General features: G+C 40.1%; 3 protein-coding genes across 3 annotated transcripts; 2 read left to right on the top strand and 1 right to left on the bottom strand.

Moving 5' to 3' along the window:
- Window positions 1-124: 124 nt before the first annotated feature.
- On the bottom strand, window positions 125-2,595 carry LOC146978676 (type-4 ice-structuring protein-like). The gene is made up of 4 exons (XM_085791534.1): window positions 2,565-2,595; window positions 1,279-1,347; window positions 1,048-1,171; window positions 125-553 (listed from the first exon to the last, which is right to left on the bottom strand). Exons 2-4 carry the CDS (start codon window positions 1,325-1,327, stop codon window positions 340-342), a joined length of 387 nt encoding a protein of 128 aa, XP_085647660.1. The 5' UTR covers window positions 1,328-1,347; window positions 2,565-2,595; the 3' UTR covers window positions 125-339.
- A 5,038-nt stretch (window positions 2,596-7,633) lies between these two features.
- lix1l (limb and CNS expressed 1 like) lies at window positions 7,634-15,753 on the top strand. Its single transcript, XM_085791530.1, has 6 exons — window positions 7,634-8,183; window positions 10,519-10,682; window positions 10,948-11,088; window positions 11,913-12,008; window positions 12,687-12,764; window positions 13,533-15,753. The coding sequence occupies exons 1-6, from the start codon at window positions 7,847-7,849 to the stop codon at window positions 13,782-13,784; spliced, it is 1,068 nt and encodes a 355-aa protein (XP_085647656.1). The 5' UTR covers window positions 7,634-7,846; the 3' UTR covers window positions 13,785-15,753.
- A 1,199-nt stretch (window positions 15,754-16,952) lies between these two features.
- Window positions 16,953-21,742, top strand: sf3b4 (splicing factor 3b, subunit 4). Its single transcript, XM_085791529.1, has 6 exons — window positions 16,953-17,007; window positions 18,030-18,158; window positions 18,264-18,806; window positions 19,567-19,737; window positions 20,267-20,428; window positions 21,386-21,742. Exons 1-6 carry the CDS (start codon window positions 16,974-16,976, stop codon window positions 21,553-21,555), a joined length of 1,209 nt encoding a protein of 402 aa, XP_085647655.1. The 5' UTR covers window positions 16,953-16,973; the 3' UTR covers window positions 21,556-21,742.
- The last annotated feature ends 276 nt before the right edge of the window (window positions 21,743-22,018 follow it).

Raw genomic sequence — 22,018 nt, 5'->3', positions numbered from 1 at the left:
TGTGGTAAGAGTTATAATCTGATTTATATCATAATTATTCAGAATTCCTGATGGTCAAACAATTTAAAAGAAAAGTACCCCTCACGTTACCACATGCAGATGAAATTAGATCAATACCATTCAATTGTGTTTCAAGTTTTTATTTGTGCTTTGAGACAGAGATAATAAATACCAATGTTAACAAGCACTGAAACACATGTGAGGCTGTTTTACTTATGCCTTCATGTTGAGGCCAGCCTTGGATGCAAGTAGCTCCATTAGCTCAGTCCACAGCAGAGAAGATGGTAGATGGTGGTTTGGTGGCACGTTTGCATCTTTCTGAAGAACGGCGGGTTTGGCTTAGTTGGCGATGGCGCGGCCTTGCTCGAACATCCTCTGGACGATGGCTTCCATCTGTGCCTTGAAGTTGTCAACCATGGGCTGGAGCTGAGCCTGCACGTTGGCAGCCAGAGGTTTGATCTGCTCCTCCATGCTGGTGGCAGCAGTCTTCAGCTGTTCCTGGACCTGAGCGACAATGGGCTCCAGCTGGGTCTTCTTGTCCTCCAGGAAGGTCCTGTGGAGAAAAAAAAAACACCACGACGGTCAACCACAGTGCACAGAGATGTTTGTATCAATGGGAGGATACATTTCAGTTCTGTCTTTGCCTGTTTAGTTTTTCTCAACAACACTCAACATAGAAAACCAAACTTTAAGCTTTTAATATTAGGGGGAAAAACTGTTCAATTTCTTTCCTATGTGGATTCCGATTTAAATCTAGAACTGTCAGAAATCTTGACTTTGATTATCAAAAGTAATACAAAATCATAAAAACACCCAATCACAAAAAATGTAATCGTGTGTACATTCTATATAGCTCAAAAGAAAAACTTGAGTTAAGTACAAATATTACTACAGTAAATGTTCTTTCTAGAGCTTCTATTTAATAATGGACAAAATGCAGTGTGATGAACAGCGAGAAGGTCTGAATCATCCTCCTGACTGTGGTCCATGACCTTGATCTCGACTTAAAGAGTGAAGGTGGAGCGGTGGGCCGTTCACTGTACTCACTGAGCCTGGTTGGTCAGATCCTGGTTGCGGAGTAGCTCAGTCAGCTCCATAGTCATCTTGTTCTTAATGTCCTCAAACTGCTGACCGAGCCTCTCAAGATCGGCAACATCTTGGGCAAAGCTTCCTGTGGGATTAGAAAAAAACAAAGAAGTCAGTCAGTGAGTTAAGAAGCCTCTAATAGACAAAACAGTTGTGTTTGGAGAAGTTGATGTCGAGGTGTGAGGTTCGTACCCTGAGCCAGGGCAAGCAGGACGACGGCGGCGATGAGGGAGAATTTCATGGTTGCTGACTGGTGAAGACCTGCAGACAGACACAAACATGTCTCAGTTATTGTTCTATACGTTTGACTTCATCTAGAGCAATCATCACCTGATTCTTGATTTAACTTCCCTGTGAGTTTCCCCTTTAAAAACGCATGTTGTGTGGCTGTTTGTCAGCACCTGAGGTCTCCTGTTGCTCAATCGGATGACTCACTGATAAAAACTGTCACATTTTCTAAGAATCACGGCCGCTCTTTTTGGTCACAAGGACATAAGATAATTATTATTTTGTTGCTATGCTTTATCTTCTTTATCTTCCTTATCACAGAAGTCCGGTCACTGTGAGCTCCTAATTGAGCTGAGTGAACCTTGAGTTTAAGAGTTTATCACAGATAAAGGTGTCAAGACACTCTGTATGTCTAAAAAATCTTTTTATTACAGTCAGTAGTAAAAGTCAGTAATTTATAAGAAGGTCACAGAAATGACAAGAGTGCCAATGTTGTATTATCATGATGTAGCTAAATCTTTTAATTTTTAACAATGGATTAGAGTTTAAGATAAAGTAATGAAATAAAAAAACAAAAACAATCAACAACTTCTATTGGTTTGGTGTTATGGACTTTCAGATTGAAGACGACTGAATTAAATTAAGGATGTAAATTCTATACTTATAGAAACAGAGTGGTAATGTATTGAGGATGACTACAGGTACTGTACACGTCTTTACTGAAGTGAACAAGTGTGATTGAATATTTAAGTCTGAGTGTTTCGAGTCAGTCCAATGTTTCACAGCCTATTTCCAGCAGCTGTGCTGTTGATTTTAAGCCTTTAAATCAAATGATGATGAGACACTAAGGAAATCTAATTATTGTACACAAATGTAAAGACATTATATTTTACACATGAAACCACCACATTAAAACAAGCTTGTTGTGGCCTGTATTAAGAATTAATTCTGAATCATTAGTAATTTCATTTGAAACTTAATTTCTGGTTTCAGTCATTTAACACACATCAACATGTGTATGTTGCTGATTCAGTCCAAAATGACACAGCTTAAACCAGATTTGTGATAATTATGCTGTAACTATAGAAGTTAAAACTGAACAACACGACGCACATACTGCATCTATGTAATTTTAATCTAACTGAATGCAATTAAGTAGTTTAGTACAGAAAAAGAACAGATGGTTTGTGTCTCAGTGTGCCATCTGCAGTTTAAGTCCTAGTAGGAGAAGGAAGCAAAGGTAGACTCACCTGTACCGCAGGAGAATTTGGACCGGATGGTGCCTTTCTGTGGGTCTCTCACACCTTTTATAGTGCAGCAGGCGAATCTGATTGGTCGAGATGAGGAAACAAGACGTTATTGGATGTTTGCGCCTAGTGAGGGAATCACAGTCTTGACCCTTGCTGTTCACTCTGCCAGCTGGGCAAACAAAAACCAAAGTCCAACAGTCCCTCTGCTGACTGTCCAACATCCAAATGAGTGTGCATCTTATCACAGTGATTAAATAAAAACACTTAATCACCAGTCACAGCGTCACTGAGGGGGCAGTTATGTTTGATATTGCCACATCAGGTCCAACAGATCCAATAACAGCTAAGATAAGAGACAGAGTGCTGTGTTTTAGTTTTTATTTTCTTACTCTATGTTTGCTTTACTGTCTATTTTGACTTCATTTGACTTCAAATCATTGCATTTTTGTTGCTGGTGTTTTAATGGTGTAAAGCACATAGTCATTTTTGTTAAGAAAAGTGATCTTTAAATGTAGTTTTACCATTATGGTTATTATAATATCTTTATATATAGAGAGGGGGAAATAAATGTATTTGATCCCCTGCTGGGTTTTACCCTTATTTCACTTGATCAAATGTAAATTAATTTATAACCTTTATAAGATGATATTATTTCTGTATTTTTGTTGTTGTTGATATTATGTCTCTCTCTGTTAAAATAAACTTACCATAAAAACTATAGACAGTCCATTTCTTTGTAGGGGAGCAAACTTACAAAATCAGCAGGAGATCAAATACTTATTTTTGTTGTTCCTCTGTTTCTTGTCATTTCCCTTTCAGAAAAGTATCAATCTGAGACCAAACACTAAATACATAAAGACTGTTGAGTAAACGTTATAAGACTTCTGTTCTCTGTCTACAGTCAATAACATTTTTTTTTTTTAAGTTTGTCTTTGGAGCTGTTTTCAATTGGACAACGACTGGAACAGAAATTAAAGAAAAGGAAAAAACACATTAAAGAAAATAAAATGCATTCAAATATGTAAAATGTATTTTATTAATCTAAATTTTAATCCAATGTCTCTAATGTCACGTCAGATGTGCTTTGGTGTGGACTCTCATCAATCACACTGAGCCATGTGGATGTAAACCTTCTACCTTTGGTTTACGTCCAACAGCGTGTTATGCTGAGTTTATCTTTATTGCTGTAGTAAAGTAATTAATTCTCAACCCAATCTCAACCCAGTTGCTAATAAACAATTTGGTACAGGTGAAAAAAACGTGGGTGAATAAGAATACATGTGCAGGGAATATAAACAACACACAGTGTTTATTGTATGTAAAAGACGGTCCTGTGAGTGTGTATTCATCTAAAGTTCCTGCACTGCAGTTTTAAAAGTCAGATTGTGACTGTAAAGCTTTGATTAGAAGCAGATGTGGGAACATTTTCAACCAGAGATTATTCTCTCAGTCCACAGTCTGTTTGCCACCAGTCTGTTGGAATTGACTTGGTTGTTTACATCCCTCAAACCCGTCCTCCGAACCTAAAAAAAGAAAAGAATAAGGATTCCAGACATCTTTGCTGTGGTATGCATGGAGTGTAGGGGTGACACAGATCTGAATACTGCCCAAAAGTGATGGAGGAGGCATGAAAACAAACCGTGCAGCATCAGAGAAATGTAAACTAGATGTGTGTTGTTTATTTTAAAAAGGGCCGAACGAGAATAAGCCCCGACTCTGCCTGATTTCAAAGGTTTTACACGTCTGCTTCTTTGACCCTCTGATACTCTCAGTAAAGATTTATTAGGCTCAGCTCAGAGCTGGCTCAATGATAGCACAGTAAATTCAAGACTCATTACCCACATTGTGTTTTGCCAAAAGTTGAAAGAAGCTCAGATACTTAACTGAAGCAGTAGGAGCAAGAAGAACACAGTAAAAGAAAAGAGAAAAAAAAGAAACTCAGTTACAAGTGAGTAAAAGTATCAGTAATATATACAAACTGATCATGTGGTTTTAATCTGTAGAGTAACTATACGTCAACACCAAGTCAAATAAACTGAAAACACTGATGGAAGAAGCACTTCAACCTTTGCTCGAGTAAACATTTATTACAGTTTAGAGAGCTGCAATCAAGCACCCTAAAGAAATGTACAGAAGTACAATCTGCAAAGTGTAGATTATATTATATTAGATTGTAAATACAAATGTAGTAACATGGAGGAGTCAAGTGTGTTTGAAGTTGAACTAATTTGCCATTATTTCCAGTGGTTGTCAAAACAAAGACCAGGACCCCTGAGGAGGGTCACATGAGAAATTTGAGGGGTCGCAACATGACAACTGGGAGAGGAATGAAAAAGAAGAAAGAGAAAACAATGCTCTGCTACAGAAGTAGTTCTTAGTTAAAATTATTAACTTCTTAATGTTTTTTTCTGTTCAGTTTTATTCTGAAAGGTAATAATTAGTAATAGTAAGTAATAATTTTGGTACTTGGAACTGAGTGAAGGGAGTGAGTGGCTGTGTTGCAGCCGACAGCCATTCTTATTCAAATGTATTTGTTAATTTGTGTGAGAGAAGGGGCAGATTATATAAGATTAATCCTCTCTCTGATCATTTAAAAAAGAGAGCGAGGTGAAATTATGTGTTGGCATTTTAAAAGTTTTGTTTGTTGAATAAAATAAACTTGTATAAATAAGTAAGTGTTAAGTTTTGTGAAATACTAAATAACCATAGTAGCCTAATTATACTTATTTTTGTTCTGTACACTTCATTCATTACAGTTCATTCCAATAATAAGCAATGATGACACATTTGGGGTGGGTGATACAGGCCAATAATAATTTGATTAGTAGGCTATAAATGACAAGAGGTTGTAATATTAAAGTGGCAACAACAAACACACAAGACAACTGGAGATCTACATCATATTATGTCAGAGGAACACAGGCTTCATATTAAGTGATGCAATGAAATGAGAGTGTGCCCTCCAGTGAGCCAAACACTCATTACAGTTGTGATATATGACTGTACATACTTGTTTCTGTTTGTGTGTGTGTACTCCTCTAGTAAACAAGGCAACCAGCCACAGCCTCACATTGTTACATTTAAAGACACTGCCTCTGACTTTTGTGAGATTTTCACAGTCTTGCACTTTTGTACTGATTTGCTTAAAAATTTGTTTTTTAGTGGAACCAGATGCACAGTGACTGAATCTAATGCAAAATACGCTTCAATCAAATGCTCCCTGCAGTTCCTCCTCCTGAGCTCCTCTGGCCTCATCCCAGACCACAGAAAGAATGAAAAATCACACAAGGCCCCTACAGTCATAAAAAACACTTAGGAAGCGCAAGAGGAGGTCCCATTTCCTCTCCCAAGTATTTGTTTTGTACAGAGTTGGTGGTCTACTGACTCACATTTAAACCCTGTAACTATTTCTACTTTACTTCTTTGCCTTTTTCTGAAAAATGTAATTATTTTTGCTCTCTTATGACTAAACGTAGTTATTCTGCTTTCAAGTTTTAATCACATGCTTCAGGCTGCAGAGGCTGGGGCTGTGAGCCCTCACTGTAGTTGTTCTCTGTTGGAGAACACAGGAGGCTCAGATTTCTTGGCTTGATATTTCTCTGACTTTCTAGTGTTGCCTTCACGGTCTGCTTGAAAAGTCGGAAACACGGATATAACAAGCAGCTTACTCAACATCAACGTGTCAAGTGAAGGTGTGTCTTTCTGACTCTGGCATTGCAGAAATGTGACATTTGTGTTGTTTGTAAGCACACTCCAGCATGTTTAGACATTATGCGTTGATGTGGGGTCACTGAGGAAATACTGTCTGAGAAACAGGTTTCAGTGTTTCAAAGGTCAACACTGATCAGTCATTTGGTTAAAAATACAGTAGTTTAAAAATAATTGTAGTTATAAATTACCTCTGATTTAAGGCTTTATTTTATTTTGAAAAGCGATGGGTCAATTGCACATTGTTGATTTCTATTTGTGACATCTGATGTGGAACAGAATTGGCATGCTACTGTCTCAGTTTGTAGCCTACCAGACTGACAAAGTTAAGTCTTGGTTTCACAGATTAGTGAACAAAGTAACAGTAGAAACAAGCATTGACTATTAGATTAAAATTTTCATTTGTTTGTTTGATTATTTATTTCAGATAAATGAAGTCTTCTGTCATTAACAGGTGAGTTTGTAGTGGCTGGTCATATGTTTGTTTGGATGTTGTTGTAGCTATCTGGCAGTAAATTCTGGTCGATGGTAATCTGGTAATCAGAACGTGAAAATAAAAACACATAATTTTAGCTTTCAAGGTAAATTTTAGTTGTAGGCCTATGTGATAAGACACTTTAAGACATTTCAAATGAAACAATGAATCAAAGTCAAGGTCAAGGTTACTGTTATTGTTGTTCATATAACCCAGTATGTCTACAATCCCACAATGACCCCAGCCGCCTTAACCCCAATTATTTACCGTATTCAACATCCTGTGTCCTTGGATCCCCAGTTCCAGGGAGGAAAATTGATCATCAGACGAAAGGAACAACCAGAGGAGTCCCACTGTCAGGGATGAGAAGACAGTATAAAAACAACACAGAAAAAATAGCTGTAACATTAGAATAGCGTCACGTTTGTGTCATGTTACACAAAACCATCATACAATTATGTGTAATGCAGCAACTGAGATGTAAAAAGCTAGAACCACACAGATAATTATGGCTAAAACATGTTAGGGCTGAACAACACTGACTTGTTGGTGCTTTAAAGCAGATGCAAGGCAAGGCAAGGCAAGGCATCTTTATTTATATAGCCTAGCGCATTTCATACCAAGGCAACTCAATGTGCTTTACATAAAGACAAAACATTTAAAAAAAAGTTAAAAGCAAGAGCAAATAAAAGTAAAATAAAAGAAAATAGATAATATAAAATAAATAAATAAAAGTTTTAAGTTCTTAAAAGAGCTCAGCTATAAGCACGTGAAAAGAGAAATGTTTTTAACCTGGATTTAAAAGTGCTTACAGTTGGGGCTGATTTCTGATGCAGGAAACTACCAGGAGGCCGTGAACGCAGCATTTGACTGGCAGCCCCGCAGTCTAATCCAGAGAGTGAGGATGCATAGCAGCGGTGTTATGTGTCCAGGGACCCGTCGGCTCACACTCATTCTTCGGCCGTGATTGACTAAAACCCCCGCGTTAACACTTCGTCCGCCCGGCTCCTCCAGCCCGTGTCTCGGCCTGAACCCCTCCGGTTGATCGGTCCACATTTCCTCCCCAACCCACCGACTCCGCAGACGTTACGTCGGGACAATGGAATCCAACCTGCTCCCGGACAGCGTCCGCCCTCCGCGGCTGCAGCCGGGGATCGGCTTCGGCTCGGGACCGACCGGGACCCTCCGCTCCTCTCTCCGGCCCGGGGTGACGGTCCCCATCGCGCCGCTGCTGCCCTCCCCGGCCTCTCTGGCCGCCTCGTCCGGGCCTCCGCCGCCGCCGCCGCCGCTGCAGCTGCACAGCCTGTACGGCGGCATGGCAGCGGGGCTGGGGCCGGGGGCTGCGCACTGCAACCCGGGGAACCCGGCGGTGCTGAAGGAGGCGGTGGAGGCGGTGGTCCGCAGCTTCGCCAAACACACACAAGGCTACGGCAGAGGTAACTAAAACTAACTACATTGTGCCGTGAATAAATAAAGTAAAAGTCCCGTTAAACGTGTAAATAACGGTGTGAATCAGTGTGATAGAGCCTGGGTGTAGTTGGGGAGGGGGAGTCCAGAAAACCACTTTTAGCTGCGCCATTTGTTTGGAAGTGGATCAGCCACGGAAAACATAAACATACTCATACTGTTACAGTCATGTTCAGCTGCACAACGTCAAATATGTTCACTTTGTCTTTGTTTCACTCTGAGATGTGGTCATTTTAACCAGATGTGATGTTTCTCTGGAGTTTTCTTCTTATTTCCGACATAGCTATACAGTGACCATACCTTCAGCTTTGTCATTACAGGATTAACTATCAAGGCTCTGCATGGGGGTTTAAGTCTATGAACAATAAACTATTATACACACTACAATAAAGTAAATTAACTTTACATTGGACACGGTACAGTGCTGGCCATGTAGCCTACTGTACATGCCAGCTGTGGAAAAAAGGGGGTTGTCAGTAGTGAATATGTTTGTAAAACCATGCTGTTGTTTTAAAAAACAGAGAACAAATATATGATCAGTTTATCAATTGTTTTCAGATATGATCAGAATATCTCATATTTAATCCAAACTATACCCCACAGTACATTCTAGTAGATGGCTGCATTGTATTATATGTGTAAGAACCATTCATTAAAAAAAAGCATTAATATGAATTATTTCTGAACTTTACAAATATTTAATTTGTGCATAATGTGTGTTTTATGTGTCTGATGACCCCATTGGTGATAGTTTACCCATCTCTTTACTTTGTAGTCAATCGCTGCAGCACATTGGCAAATTGTGTGCTTAAAACAAACATTAAACCAAAATCCACAATAATGTTGGCAGTCGGTCCTAATACAAGTGTTCCCGTCCTGCGCTAATAGGATTTATTTCCAAAAGATTGTCCCTCCGTGCTCTGACTAACAGCCTCTTTCCTACTCTATCCCATTTAGGCTACTTAACACCATCAACATTGGCAGTGGCACAAAGACTGTACACCGGCTGTGACTTTGTCTTACTGTTGCTCCAATTTAGTGATTTACTCTTGGGTTAGAAAAGGGGGGAATTACATTTAGTCCAATTCTTTACGCTCAAAAGCTGCTTAGGAGCTTCTTTAGAGAGATGTGATTTAGGTTTTTCTACAGTGGATCTGTGGTCAAAGTGTCATGTGTCTGACTGTCGCTCTGTGGGTCTGAGCCGGGACAGCACCCATTGTTATAATACGTATATCGCATTGTGCTATCTCCCAATATTTCCTGACTTTTTGTTTTTCATATGTAAGGAAATGCATTATCTTATCACTGTTGTGATCTCTATAGATGCACAAAAATCCCTCTCTGTCACACTCAGAATTGGAAAAAGTTGGATTTCCTTTGTTTGACCTCTGCTTTAGAGGAACTACTGTGTTTATACGGAACATCTATGGCTAATTATATCCAATAAACAATACACTCAATAATATTTTAAATAGATAGCAGTATTGATCGATTTCTGTTGTGAGAGTAACATCACAACTCTTACAAAAGCACACAAGTTATTACTTTATATTTGGCTACAACAAGAGAACAGTTTATAGTTTATAGAGCGTTTTGCTTTCGCACAGTAAGAGCAATAACAAAATTACTTGGATTGCAGTTCAGGGATTTATATATCTGATGTCAGAGTATGCTTTTGTGTTTTTTTATGTCTTTGTTTGGCTAAGCTGGGGCCTTTGAAACATACTGATCGGGCTCCAGACTCTGTGTGTGAGGGAGAAGCAGTCAGCCTGTGTTGGTATCAAACAGTGGGAGCTCAGTGGGAACGAGCCGAGCACGAACAGCAGTGAAAGAGACCTGGATAATGTTGGCCGCACTCACATCTCCCTGCAGACCCAAACCCAAATAATTATTTATGACCGAGCTGCGAATTTGACTGCTTTTCTTTGGTGTTGTCTTGTTTCTAGACGACAGGAATGTAACTTTCTCTCATGAGCGCTTTAGAACCAAGAAGGGTTGAGCGCGTGTTTCTTTAAGCAGTTCCTCTGTAGTGATGCAGAATTTCCTCTCGGCAGCCACCTAAATCTTTTCAGGAAAATCCCCTGGCATCCTTGAAGTGACCTTCCCCCCCCAACCCTTTCCATCTTTGTGTTTAGAGAGGATGTTGCAGAGCACAGCCAAGGACTAATCACACTTTAGATGCAAACTGATCGCAGTAAACATTTAGATATCTGGGTACTATAATACTTTTTCTCTGTTACTGATAAAAGACAGGGTTTGTATACCATAATGTGATAGTTTTATATTTCTATCTGTCCCATGCAGTGAATGTGGTGGAGGCTCTGCAGGAGTTCTGGCAGATGAAGCTGAGCAGAGGAGCTGACCTGAGGAACGGAGCTTTAGTTGTTTATGAAATGGTCCCATCCAACAGCCCACCCTACGTTTGCTATGTCAGTCTTCCAGGAGGCAGCTGCTTCGGAAGTTTCCAGGTACACAAACCCATCACATTGAATGATTTATCCAACAACAAAAAAAGGCCATTAAAGCACCATGTCACAAGCTTAGAAAACTCCATGCAACCACAACATACCAAGTATGGATTCAATCACAAGACCAGTAACTTAAGATCTGTGCACACACTGTTGCTTACTCCGCTCCATGTAAACACTGCATGCCTTCGGCCTTCTGACCGTACGGTATGCATCTGATTGTATCTGACCGCTGCTAACACACATTTTCTTCACTGTTTGACAGTTCTGTCCCACTAAGGCTGAGGCAAGACGCAGCGCTGCCAAGATCGCCCTCATGAACTCTGTTTTCAATGAACACCCCTCTCGTCGCATCACAGACGACTTCATTGAGAAGAGCGTGAGTGAGGCTCTGGCCTCCTTCAATGTAAGTTTTCATCAATTGCTGAAAGTTGCATGTACAGTAGCTGCCAGTCAGTAGGAAACAATCAATCTACAGTGTCCTAGACCCCCACACTGGTTCCAAGGGGATATACTGCATGCAAACATATATTAGATGCTGTAAATGATTCTTAAGTGTGACCGTAAATGCTTTTTCATGGTACATGTGACTGGAAGTATGCCACGGGCCTGTTGTATATGAAGAAAGCCAGATAATACACTCTGACTTTTGAAATCCAGTAGTTGCTTTGCAAAATGCTGTCAGAATTAAGTTAAATATTAGTTCCCTGGACGGGGTCCCATACACACTGACTTTTGGCATTGTGTCTCCTATTTAGTTCAATTGAAACCAGATGCAATAAATCTCCCAAGGAAGAAAACTCATTTGCAGAAAATAGAATTTTGAAAACAAACTACTGAGGATTTTGCTTCCAGAGACTTGCATAAAGTTGGTAGTGTATGTTTAAGTCTTAACCAATTGGTGTATATTTCTTTTCCATTAAACATTTGCAAAGCAGATTTTTTTTGTAGGTTGCCTCACTGGCTCATTTTTACATTTCTTACCAACACCTGTACATCAGAGGAATGGTGTGAAACAGCTGGCAAGAGTGTGAGTCAGGTCACTGTGTGCACCAGAACAAACAAAACAGGGAGCCGCTCTAGAAAGCACTGCTGCATCACAAAATACCAATGTGCTAGAGAGTTATGCACCATGTTTAGGTAATCCTCCTCTGTGTTGGTGGCTGACAGTCCCAAGTATGTGAGCCCACATGCACAGCACAGTCACTAACTGCCTGTTGACATTTACAGGGAAACAGAGAAGAGGCTGACAATCCCAACACAGGAATTGGGGCATTTCGCTTCATGCTGGAGTCCAACAAGGGAAAATCAATGCTGGAGTTTCAGGTGAATAAAAACAGCTTCAGAGTAATTGTGATGGTTAAATACATTACTTTCAATATGTTTTTGGGAGAATGCCTTTCATGTAGCGTCCCTTGGCTGAAAACCAACCTCGTAAGATCGGGGCCGCCACCCCGGTGTCCCAGCTCTCGTCTCAGCGCACCGTGACACAAACGCACCCTGTAACCCGTAATCTCTTGTTTATGACAGATAAGACTACACAAATATACACATTGTGACATCGTATATGGTATATAACGTTATGTACCGCTCTATTGATTGCTTTCTAGTCGGGTTTGTTGTAAACAATTGCACATGGCCAGGAGGAGGGTTAGCAAAACAGTGGAAAAGCGACCGGACTTATATAGTTCCCCTTTAAATTAGAAATCTAAAATGTCTGTAAAGAGATTACTAGCTGGTGTGGCTTTAGCATACCATTAACAGACATTGATAAATATACAAACAGTCTATGTGGATGCAGCTCGTAGACCTCCAGTGGTTATGTACAGTAACTTGAGCCCACATGAGCTTGAAGCTGGAACATCGTAACCCCAGTTCAAACTAGAAAATTAGACGTCTGAAGGCAGCACCTGTGGTTTACACTACTGGATGACTAAATATTGAGCGTCCTGAAGTGATTTTGGCCTCATGTTCCCGCTGGTTTGTCTGTGTTTGTGTGTTCAGGAGCTGATGACTGTGTTTCAGCTGCTGCATTGGAATGGCAGCCTCAAAGCCATGAGAGAACGACAGTGTTCCCGACAGGTACCGTATGAGATTCAAACCCCGTCTCACAGATGGGCTCAATTACCCAAAAGCAGCAGTGGATTTCAGCTTTCACATCACACTTTTTTTTTTTGAGAGAGAGAACTAATTATCTGATGTTTTCCTGCATAACAGGATTGTTCTGGATAGATCAGACAGTTTCCTCTCTCACCATGAGAGAGCAGTGGCAAGCTGGGAAATACCATAGGAAGTTCTTCTGACGCAATGAACAGACAAACAGGCAAAACTAAAATAATTAAAGGATTTTTTTTAATCTTACCAGTTAAGTTTCTTTACTGCCCTTATTCCTAACTATATGCCTATTTATAGGTAAGAACTGATAGTAATGAAAAACTGCAGTCAAATTCCCTGTATGTGATTCTGAATCTGCAGATGGATTTTAGATAAAGTTTTGTTTATTCTTTAGGTGCCACCGCAATAAATTTCTTCTACAGAGACTTTCCCAACAAATAATATATATCATTTGTAAAACTTCGAGAAATTAGCGTCAGTTTGGTTGCAGAAAACATATTTTAAAATATATATATATATATATAATACTGCTCTAGGTTGTTTATCTGTAATGCAAATCATCATTCACCTTCATATGAGACATGATATTTTATATCCTCTCCCTGAAAAATAAAGGAGAGTATAAACTGCAACTCTCGTTTCCTCCAGCACCACAACTAAAGGGTTAGGGGGATTTGAGTTGATGTGTACATTACATTGCACTCTCTGACTCTTTGCTATCGCCGATCTTCGCAGGAGGTGCTGGCTCACTATTCCCACCGGGCTCTGGACGACGACATGCGCACACAGATGGCCGCCGACTGGGTGAACCGAGAGCAGAGCGTGGCGGGCATGATTGCGCAGGAGCTGGCCTCCACGGAGCGAGAACTGGAGGACGCCAGGCTGGCGGGCAGAGAACTGCGTTTTTACAAAGAGAAGAAAGATATCCTGATGTTAGCCGTGGGTCAGCTCAGTGCAGCCAACACCGCCACCCTGCCGTCACACTAAAAACCCGACATACGGAAACAAGCCTTCACATTCCGTAGGATTCCTGGTAACAGTATTGAACATTTCATAGAGATAAAGATGATTCATCTGATTTCTTAGGTTTTGTATATTGTGTGTTGTTGTGGAAACCAGGTAATCAGGCCTTGAATTTTACAGTATGCACATCCATCCATAAAACAAACATTTGCCGCTATAGCCGTTACCTCTTTGTGCCTAGTGATTACAGGATATCAGTGCTTTTTTTCTTAAAAAAAACAAAAAAAACAAAAAAAAAATCCCTGTAAACTTGCTTGGCACACCAGCTTTCTGGGGTGTACATGTGTTTTGGTTATATCACACTGCAACAAAACAAAACCTGCCTTTCATCAGTGAATGTACAAGTCATGAGGCCCAAAAATCCAAACACACATGAGGTTAAGATCATTTTTAAGTCAAACCAGCGTGTTTCTTTTTGGGTCGGTTCACTTACAGCACTTATAGTATCATGGACTCTGACAAGGCAAAGTGGTTAAGAAGTATCATAAGAGTGTAGAGAAAATACCTGAAGTGAAACTTTCTTTCACAAGCTTTAAACCCTGATAGCAAGTACCTTGTATTTGCTAATAAACAGTATTTCTAAAATATTACCAGCACGGAAGAGGATAAAAGATCCCATATAGTGTCAACATTAGACATTATCCTACCACTTGTAATGAGAATATAATGTAGGAGGTATGTAACTATTCCAGTAAGCGTTGAAAAATACTTATTGGCTCATGTAAAAAGTTGTGGGTACTTTGCAGAAATGTCAGCAGGGGAGTGATCGCTCTGACAGCAGCTCAGGTTTTTGAAAAATCAGATAGTGAACCATCGCTTTGTGTTATTTTTTATGTTACATTGTATGCTTGGTGGCCACGACACGAGCTGAATGTATATTTTCAGTGTGCTCTCAGCTAAAGGACCTGCAAAGCGATGCTGTTCAGACTCTAGAATTGCTCTTGTGATAGAAGTTGTGTTTGTCATCCAGAGGATATTAAAAGAGCTGGTAATTGGGAAACTAAGTGAGAGACGAGGTGAGAGACGAGGTGAGGGGTCTCAGCGAAAACAGTAAAGAGTCCAAAACACCGAGCCGAGGGATCTTTCCTTATAACCAAGTTTGGCTTTTTAACAAGCTTATTCATCATGTGTGAGTCATGTGTGAGTCATCGTAGTCGATACAAAACAGTACCAGTGGTTGTGGTTTCTGTTTTTTAAGATATTGGAGAGTTTGTTTTTCAGCGCTGGTGTTCGTCCACAAGCTAAAAAACGACGTATGTAACTCGCACTTATCACCTTTCAAATATTTTATGTTGAAGGACCTGATTTATTTTATACTGTAAATGTGATATCCTCATTTTCCTGTCTGTCTAAAATGTATTTTTTATTACATTATAGGAATGAAGGCATTTCAAAGAGTAGCCTTTTAAAGACCCTGGGGAATGGAAGTGAGAGTTAAATTGATAATGTGTGGCTCCCGTTGGAAGGAAATGTGGGCAGTGAGTTGCCCAAGTTAAACAGCAGGAGACCTCATGTTGCTGCTGAGTGTTGGATTGTCAACAGAAGAAAGTCATTACATAAAATTAAAGGGGAGACAGCAAGTAAAAAACAAAAGAGGCAGGAATGTAGTATGATTAAAGCCAGATCGATTTTAATATTCTTAAGCTGCATCTGTTCTCTGGGATCATTGTGCCTTTCTGAAATAGGTAGCATACAGTGGTTGGAACCATTAACTTTCATTTCACAGGGTCTTTAAAAGGCTGGTGCTACTCTATTTTAAATCCTTTCTCTTACATGTAAAGGTGATGTTATAGATTACATGCTATGTTACTGCTATAATACCTTAATATGTTGTTATGAAGGATTTATTCAATCTTACTACCTTTGTTATACATGTATAACCAATATATATCTTTGGTTTGGTACTCAGCTCGTAACATACAAGTGCAGCAGCGACTTATTTTGTCCTCTTGGCAAAGACCCTGCAGCGCTCTTCAGTGAATACTGAAATGTTAAGATAGACAGTTGAACTGATGTAATGCACACTTTGACCTCACTGTTCTGCAGCTTGAATCCAGCCTCATTCATCGGTCATTTTCCTTTTCACTTTACATTTTGAATAACCAGCTCAAACAATTTTAACAATGTGTCATGAACAGGTTTCAAGTCTGACTTGCCGGTGCACTTGTACCAGTGCTAAAATGTAATTAATGTGGAAAATACTCAACAAGTATTACGTTGAGCTGGTTATAGGATTGAGGCTGGAGCTCCTGAATTATGTGTTTTTACATATTTCCTCTGATTCAGTTCTTATGATGTATGTGATTTCTGACAACAAGCCATTAATCTCAGAAGTCTCTTCTTACAAATGCCTTTGAACCTTTCTTTGTGATCATTATTGATGAAGGCTTTTTTAAAACAGTATATTTTTTGCTATCCATTTTATAAAAAAAAACAAAAAAACAGACTTTGGCTTTTCATCCTTTGGCTTTGATGCATGTTGTGTTGATTTCTGTTTTTATAAGTTTCATATTTTATTCAGTATTGTTTTTAAGTGTTTCTGAAGGCTGTTATTGTATGTATTTTCTATGAACATTTTGTATTCCATGTTTATACTTTTAGTAGATTTATATGATGTAATAAATTGGCTGATAAAAAAAATGTATTGGTATTGTCAGGCGTGTTGGTTTAAGAATCTTGTACAAGGATTGTCTCTAATTTGGAAATCGTGGTCTGCAAGCAGTTAATCGATGAAAGAGAACTTTATTCAGTCCAGTTTTAATCAGTAGGTAAGGGAGTAAGGATAAATGTTCAGTGCTCATTAGAAATCTTCAGTGTAGACATAAATGTTCAGTTTTAATCAACAGTCATAAGGCTATAATGCTCAGATTTAATCAGTAGATATAAATGTTCAATGTTGAAAGGAAAATTCACCCTAACACTAAAGTTTATTTGTGAGCAGCTGGTTACTTACCTTGTTGTCAATTAACTTAGATACAAAAACCACATCCAATTTCAAAAACATTTATAAGAAATATATAAAAGTGAACTGAACTGAATTTCACATATTTTGAAAATACTTTTATTGTATTTACTTCCGGTCACGTACGGCGCGTCGTACAGGAAGAGGCGGGGCTTCGGTTAGCGACGCTCGCCTTCCGTTGTTCATTCAACATGGCGGCGGGACCAATTTCAGAAAGAAACCAAGGTAAATAATCTATTAAAACATGCGTTTCTTTTTTTTCTCATGGTCTTTTATGAATCTACTTCTTGGTTGCACTTCAAAGTCTCTCCGCTGTTTTGTTTAGCACCGTTTGCCTGTTGGTGAGCTAACTCGATGGCTCGGTCACATGGGAGTGTGCAGTTGTCGTTAGCTTGACCTGCCGCTAATTTAACAATTCATCATAACTTCTCGTACCTATGTCTATCTTGCTTGCGTGGTGCAAATGGCGGTATCTGTGTTGCTGAGTTACTGATTGGTTTCTCATGTGTGGCGACTATTTTAGATGTGTAACGTTAACTTAGTCAGGTTATCTATATTGGCTAGCGGTTAGCTTGTCCGGCTAAGTTAGCGTAGTTAACAGAGCTAACAGTAACGTAACGTTTAGTTACATGCGAGTCTGTGGCAAATGCGGGGATAAAATGTGGATAAATACTAAACAAGTCATCAAACGGTGTGTATCACACTACCTGGTGTCGTTTTGTCAGGATATTTCCATCAGGTTTTCATGTTGTATCAGATTATACGTGTAACGCCTGTGAGGAAGATACGGTCCAATCGATGTTATGAATGAAAAAGCTCATACAAGTTGATGGTAGCTTCATTTTACGTTTCAGCATAAAGTGTCAGACAATATCCACTGTTGCTCATATCAATCTGTGTCACCAACTACAGTTGCTGTGGTTTCATTTAAACATTATGGGTCGTATTGATGAAACATCAGGAATAAGAATCAGTCAGGTTGTACCTAGGTAATAGTGATTAAGGAGTAAAGGGTTTTAAGATATACTCTGCAGTTGCAAATTTTACTGTCCAAAGATCGTCTTGGGGTGTTTTGGTCATGTAGATTAACTGTGTAGAGTCAAAGACAACATGTAAATAATATGTCATTAAGCATCTTTATTGGTTTGTCATCTTATTTGATCCAAACTCATATAAAAATGTGTCTAATTTGAACATGATAGACATTTTCATATTGATCAGATTTGACATTTTTACCCTTTTTTCAGATGCCACCGTGTATGTCGGTGGTTTGGATGAGAAGGTTTCAGAACCACTGCTATGGGAGCTTTTCCTGCAGGCTGGCCCTGTAGTCAACACTCACATGCCCAAAGACAGGGTCACTGGACAGCATCAGGGTGAGTATCATGAGCTTACATGCGTTAAAAGTTGGTGATTACCAAGGCAACCAAATATCAGACGAGAAATGACATTCCTCTAAATTTGTTTTTTTCCCCTCTCAGGTTATGGCTTTGTGGAGTTTCTTAGTGAGGAAGATGCCGACTATGCCATCAAAATCATGAATATGATAAAGCTGTATGGCAAACCAATTCGAGTTAATAAGGCCTCGGCGCACAACAAAAACTTGGATGTGGGCGCAAACATCTTCATCGGTAACCTGGACCCAGAGATTGACGAGAAACTGCTCTACGACACATTCAGTGCCTTCGGCGTGATCCTCCAGACGCCAAAGATCATGCGAGATCCCGACACCGGCAACTCCAAGGGTTATGCTTTCATCAATTTCGCCAGCTTCGACGCGTCCGATGCCGCCATCGAGGCCATGAACGGCCAGTACCTCTGCAACAGGCCCATCACGGTGTCGTACGCCTTCAAGAAGGACTCTAAAGGAGAGCGACACGGCTCGGCCGCAGAGCGACTCCTGGCGGCACAGAACCCGCTCTCCCAGGCTGACAGGCCTCACCAGCTGTTTGCAGACGCCCCGCCACCACCGAGCGCCCCGACACCGGTTCTTACCTCAATGGGAGCTGGGATGCCGATGCCAGGTACGACTGGGGATGTGGTGGATGTCGGAGGGTCTGTGTTTGTGTTTAACTGCTCTCGTAGTGTAACGAAGAACATTTTCAGTTATTCTGTGGTTGAGAAAGTCATCAGTTGGTTTTATATTAGGTCACATGCCTACACAGTGTGGAACAGATGTAACTATGCCTCAACCCTTATGTAAAGAATTGAGGTGGGCTACCATCTTGGTCGACATTTTTTTCTTCACAAGTTGCATTTTCTCTTAAATCTCTCTAAAAGTCAAAAATCTCAACAACATTAACAAAAGATACAGTTTCTGCTATAAATCAGTCTCAGCCATGAAACAAACACCCTACATGTTGAAATTACAATTTCGATATATGTTATCTTGATTTTTTTTTGTTGCTGTTTTTGCTGATTAATGGTTATAGATTAGGTAGTTGAATGCGGTGCATTTCTTTGTCTCTTTAGGCGATAATGAGTTTAACTTTGATTTCATCTTGAGTGATTTATCAAACAGTCAACATGGCACCTGAGCTGACCGATCACCATGATATTTAACAAGCGCCTGATGAAGCCCACAGGGTGAAACGCGTTGCTTTACCTTTAACAATAAATCAGTGTTGAAATGACCACATTATGTGCGGTGGAACTCCTTCCATTCTTCATGATATGTAACAAATTAATCAGTCAGACAGATTATCAGCTTTGTGCATTGGTTGAACTGTGTTTTGTTATACCTGAAATTGTTAATCAAACTTTTTCTTTCTTCTTTCTATGCAGGCATGCCACCTCCTGGTGCTTTCCCTCCTGTTCCTCCTCCGGGATCGATGCCTCCAAATATGCCCCCAAATATGGCCATGCCTCCAAACGCAGGGACACCAGGCCCCCAGGGCGGAGGTGGAGGACCTCCACCCGGACCACCACCATTCCCCCCTGCCAACATGCATCCAGGTAATGGCTTGTTAAAATGTGTTTTTAATGTGCAAGTGAAAGGGCCCAAGACGGTATACTATATTACTATATTGACAGGTTCACTCATGTGCTGATGGCTGGTGATGTCACCAATAGTTCATATGTTTGCAAATTTCAAGATGATATTTGTCTTAGTAAATAAATACAAAGTGTAAGTTGCCCTGCCACAGTTTAATGTTTATAACTGTGTATGACCAAGCTTGCAACCTACACACACACATTGTAATGAAGCACTGCTTGTTGTGAGTAAGTGATTGACAGACAAACACATAATTTAGTACAGTTTCTTATCCTGCTGCCTCTCGTGACAAGAATGACAAAAGCACATTTATGATCACTTGTAAAACGGTTCAAACATAAAAAGTGTAATTCACCAAGAAAGGCAGTTGTGATTCATCTTTTCTCTCTCTTTGAGCACACAAACGTTTTCATTTCAATTGTTTGGTATTGCAGTAAGAAGAAACTGTAACGCCGTCGCCTACACGTTCTGTTTGTTTGTGTCCCACAGGTATGCCGCAGATGCCCATGCCTCCTCCTGGTCCTCCTGGCATGGTGCCTCCACCTCCTGCTCCTCCAGGAGCAAATCAAGCACGGGCACCGCCACCGCCTGGCATGCCTCCACCCCCACCTATGGGCATGCCACCCAGAGCACCATATGGACCTCCCATGGGTGAGCGTTGAGGCTCTTTGTTGTCAAAACTCTCAGCTCACAAACATTATCTCTGTCATTTAAACAAAGATTTGCGTATGTTTTAATTGCAGTACAGTGTACAGTCTAAAAAAAAAAAGAGCAGCAAAATGGTCAATAGCATCTCCTCTGCATATCTTTATTATGCCACAGAATAGATGTAACAATTTGCAGTATTGATATGTTGCACCAAACCAAATTTTGTGTCCGAGCCATCACCACACATTGAATTCTTAAAACACATTTTCATGTATCGTTTTTCGTTTATTGTGCACTGCTGAAAAGATGAACAAAATACCAGCTATTAAAAAGCTGGGGGAAAAAACAGACAACAACTCAATATGCAAAACCATTATTTTCATGTTGCTTTTTCTTTCCTGGCAGTGACCCTCCTCCTCCTCCTCCTCCTCTGTTTTTTATTGAAGGCTCTCAGTGCATAGAAGTGCAGTGAACAGTGTTGATAGAGCCAATTTATTATTTCACAACATTTCCAAAACATAAGAGTACCTGTGTTTCTTCCATCTTTTTTTTACATCTCATAAAGCTACATTTCACCATCTGACATGCCTCACCGTTGTTGTTATACAGCCTGACAGACTGTCATCAATATTTTACCATCTCGCACAGTCCAGCGTACAACGAATGTGTAACATTGTTGTTATAGCACAGTGTAAACGCGCCCACACACACGCAGTTGAGTTTCATCACGTTCAGGAAGTGAGTCACCAGAAAGACATACGGATCTGTATCCAACATTGGTTCGTGACATTAGTGTAGAATTAGTGCATATAATGTGTTTAAATTTAACCATAAATCAGAATATCATTCAAGTGTGTATTTTTAAAGTTAAATTGCTATTTTATCTGTGGTTATCTTTGGCTTGGGAAAGGTCACAGAATCAAATGTTTTCTCATTTTTCCTCCTCTTTGTATCCCTCAGGTCACCCTGTGCCCCCAGGTATGAGAGGGCCTCCTCCCATGCCTCCACCTGGCTACGGTGCCGGCCCCCCTCGTCCACCTCCGTTTGGCTTCCAGAGAGGACCCCCGATGCCTCCAAGGCCCCCTGGTGCCCCACCACGCGTCCCCATGAGAGCACCAATGCCACCGTAATCCATCTCAGACTGCAGAAACAGGCTCTGATTTTGATTTTTTTTTTTTTTTTTTTTAACATCGTTAGACCTACTTCAATTTGTAATTGTGAGAATAATTTAACCTGTTCTTGTTTCTTTTTTTTGTTTTTTTTTGGGGTCATTGTACAGTTGAAGGACCTTTTTGATGAATAAAGTTTTTAGTACAAGTTTTGGACATATTTTTCTCACCTTTAGGGGTTATTGTACAGTACATTTGGTCCTGAAGCACAGCCCCATAGAAATGTAAGAAATAGAAAGCAAACAATTAGTTGGATCTTATTCGTCTACGGGGGCCCTTTTAGGTCAATCCATACCAGTGGTATGTGAAAACAGTTTTCACTCTGAGTGGACTCAGTGTGGTTGAGCGTCCCCTTGGCAGTCGGCCCGTTTCACTGCAGACATCTTGACACGTCACAGAGGGAGTAGAAGTAAATGTGCAAAAA

Source organism: Trachurus japonicus, chromosome 11 (genome assembly GCF_045865225.1).
Source record: "Trachurus japonicus isolate A0001 chromosome 11, Traja_1.0".
Taxonomy (NCBI): Eukaryota; Metazoa; Chordata; class Actinopteri; order Carangiformes; family Carangidae; genus Trachurus; species Trachurus japonicus.
The sequence above is the reverse complement of the archived record's forward strand: the minus strand, read 5'-3'. Positions and strand labels throughout refer to the sequence as shown.

Coding starts and splice junctions, on each gene's coding strand:
- LOC146978676 (XM_085791534.1), bottom strand. CDS start 1,327: ATGAAATTCTCCCTCATCGCCGCCGTCGTCCTGCTTGCCCTGGCTCAG. Junction 1,172..1,278: donor CCTGCTTGCCCTGGCTCAGG/GTACGAACCTCA, acceptor CTAATCCCACAG/GAAGCTTTGCCCAAGATGTT. Junction 554..1,047: donor GATCTGACCAACCAGGCTCA/GTGAGTACAGTG, acceptor TTTTCTCCACAG/GACCTTCCTGGAGGACAAGA.
- lix1l (XM_085791530.1), top strand. CDS start 7,847: ATGGAATCCAACCTGCTCCCGGACAGCGTCCGCCCTCCGCGGCTGCAG. Junction 11,089..11,912: donor AGGCTCTGGCCTCCTTCAAT/GTAAGTTTTCAT, acceptor TGACATTTACAG/GGAAACAGAGAAGAGGCTGA. Junction 12,009..12,686: donor AATCAATGCTGGAGTTTCAG/GTGAATAAAAAC, acceptor TTGTGTGTTCAG/GAGCTGATGACTGTGTTTCA.
- sf3b4 (XM_085791529.1), top strand. CDS start 16,974: ATGGCGGCGGGACCAATTTCAGAAAGAAACCAAG. Junction 17,008..18,029: donor AATTTCAGAAAGAAACCAAG/GTAAATAATCTA, acceptor CCCTTTTTTCAG/ATGCCACCGTGTATGTCGGT. Junction 19,738..20,266: donor CCCTGCCAACATGCATCCAG/GTAATGGCTTGT, acceptor TGTGTCCCACAG/GTATGCCGCAGATGCCCATG.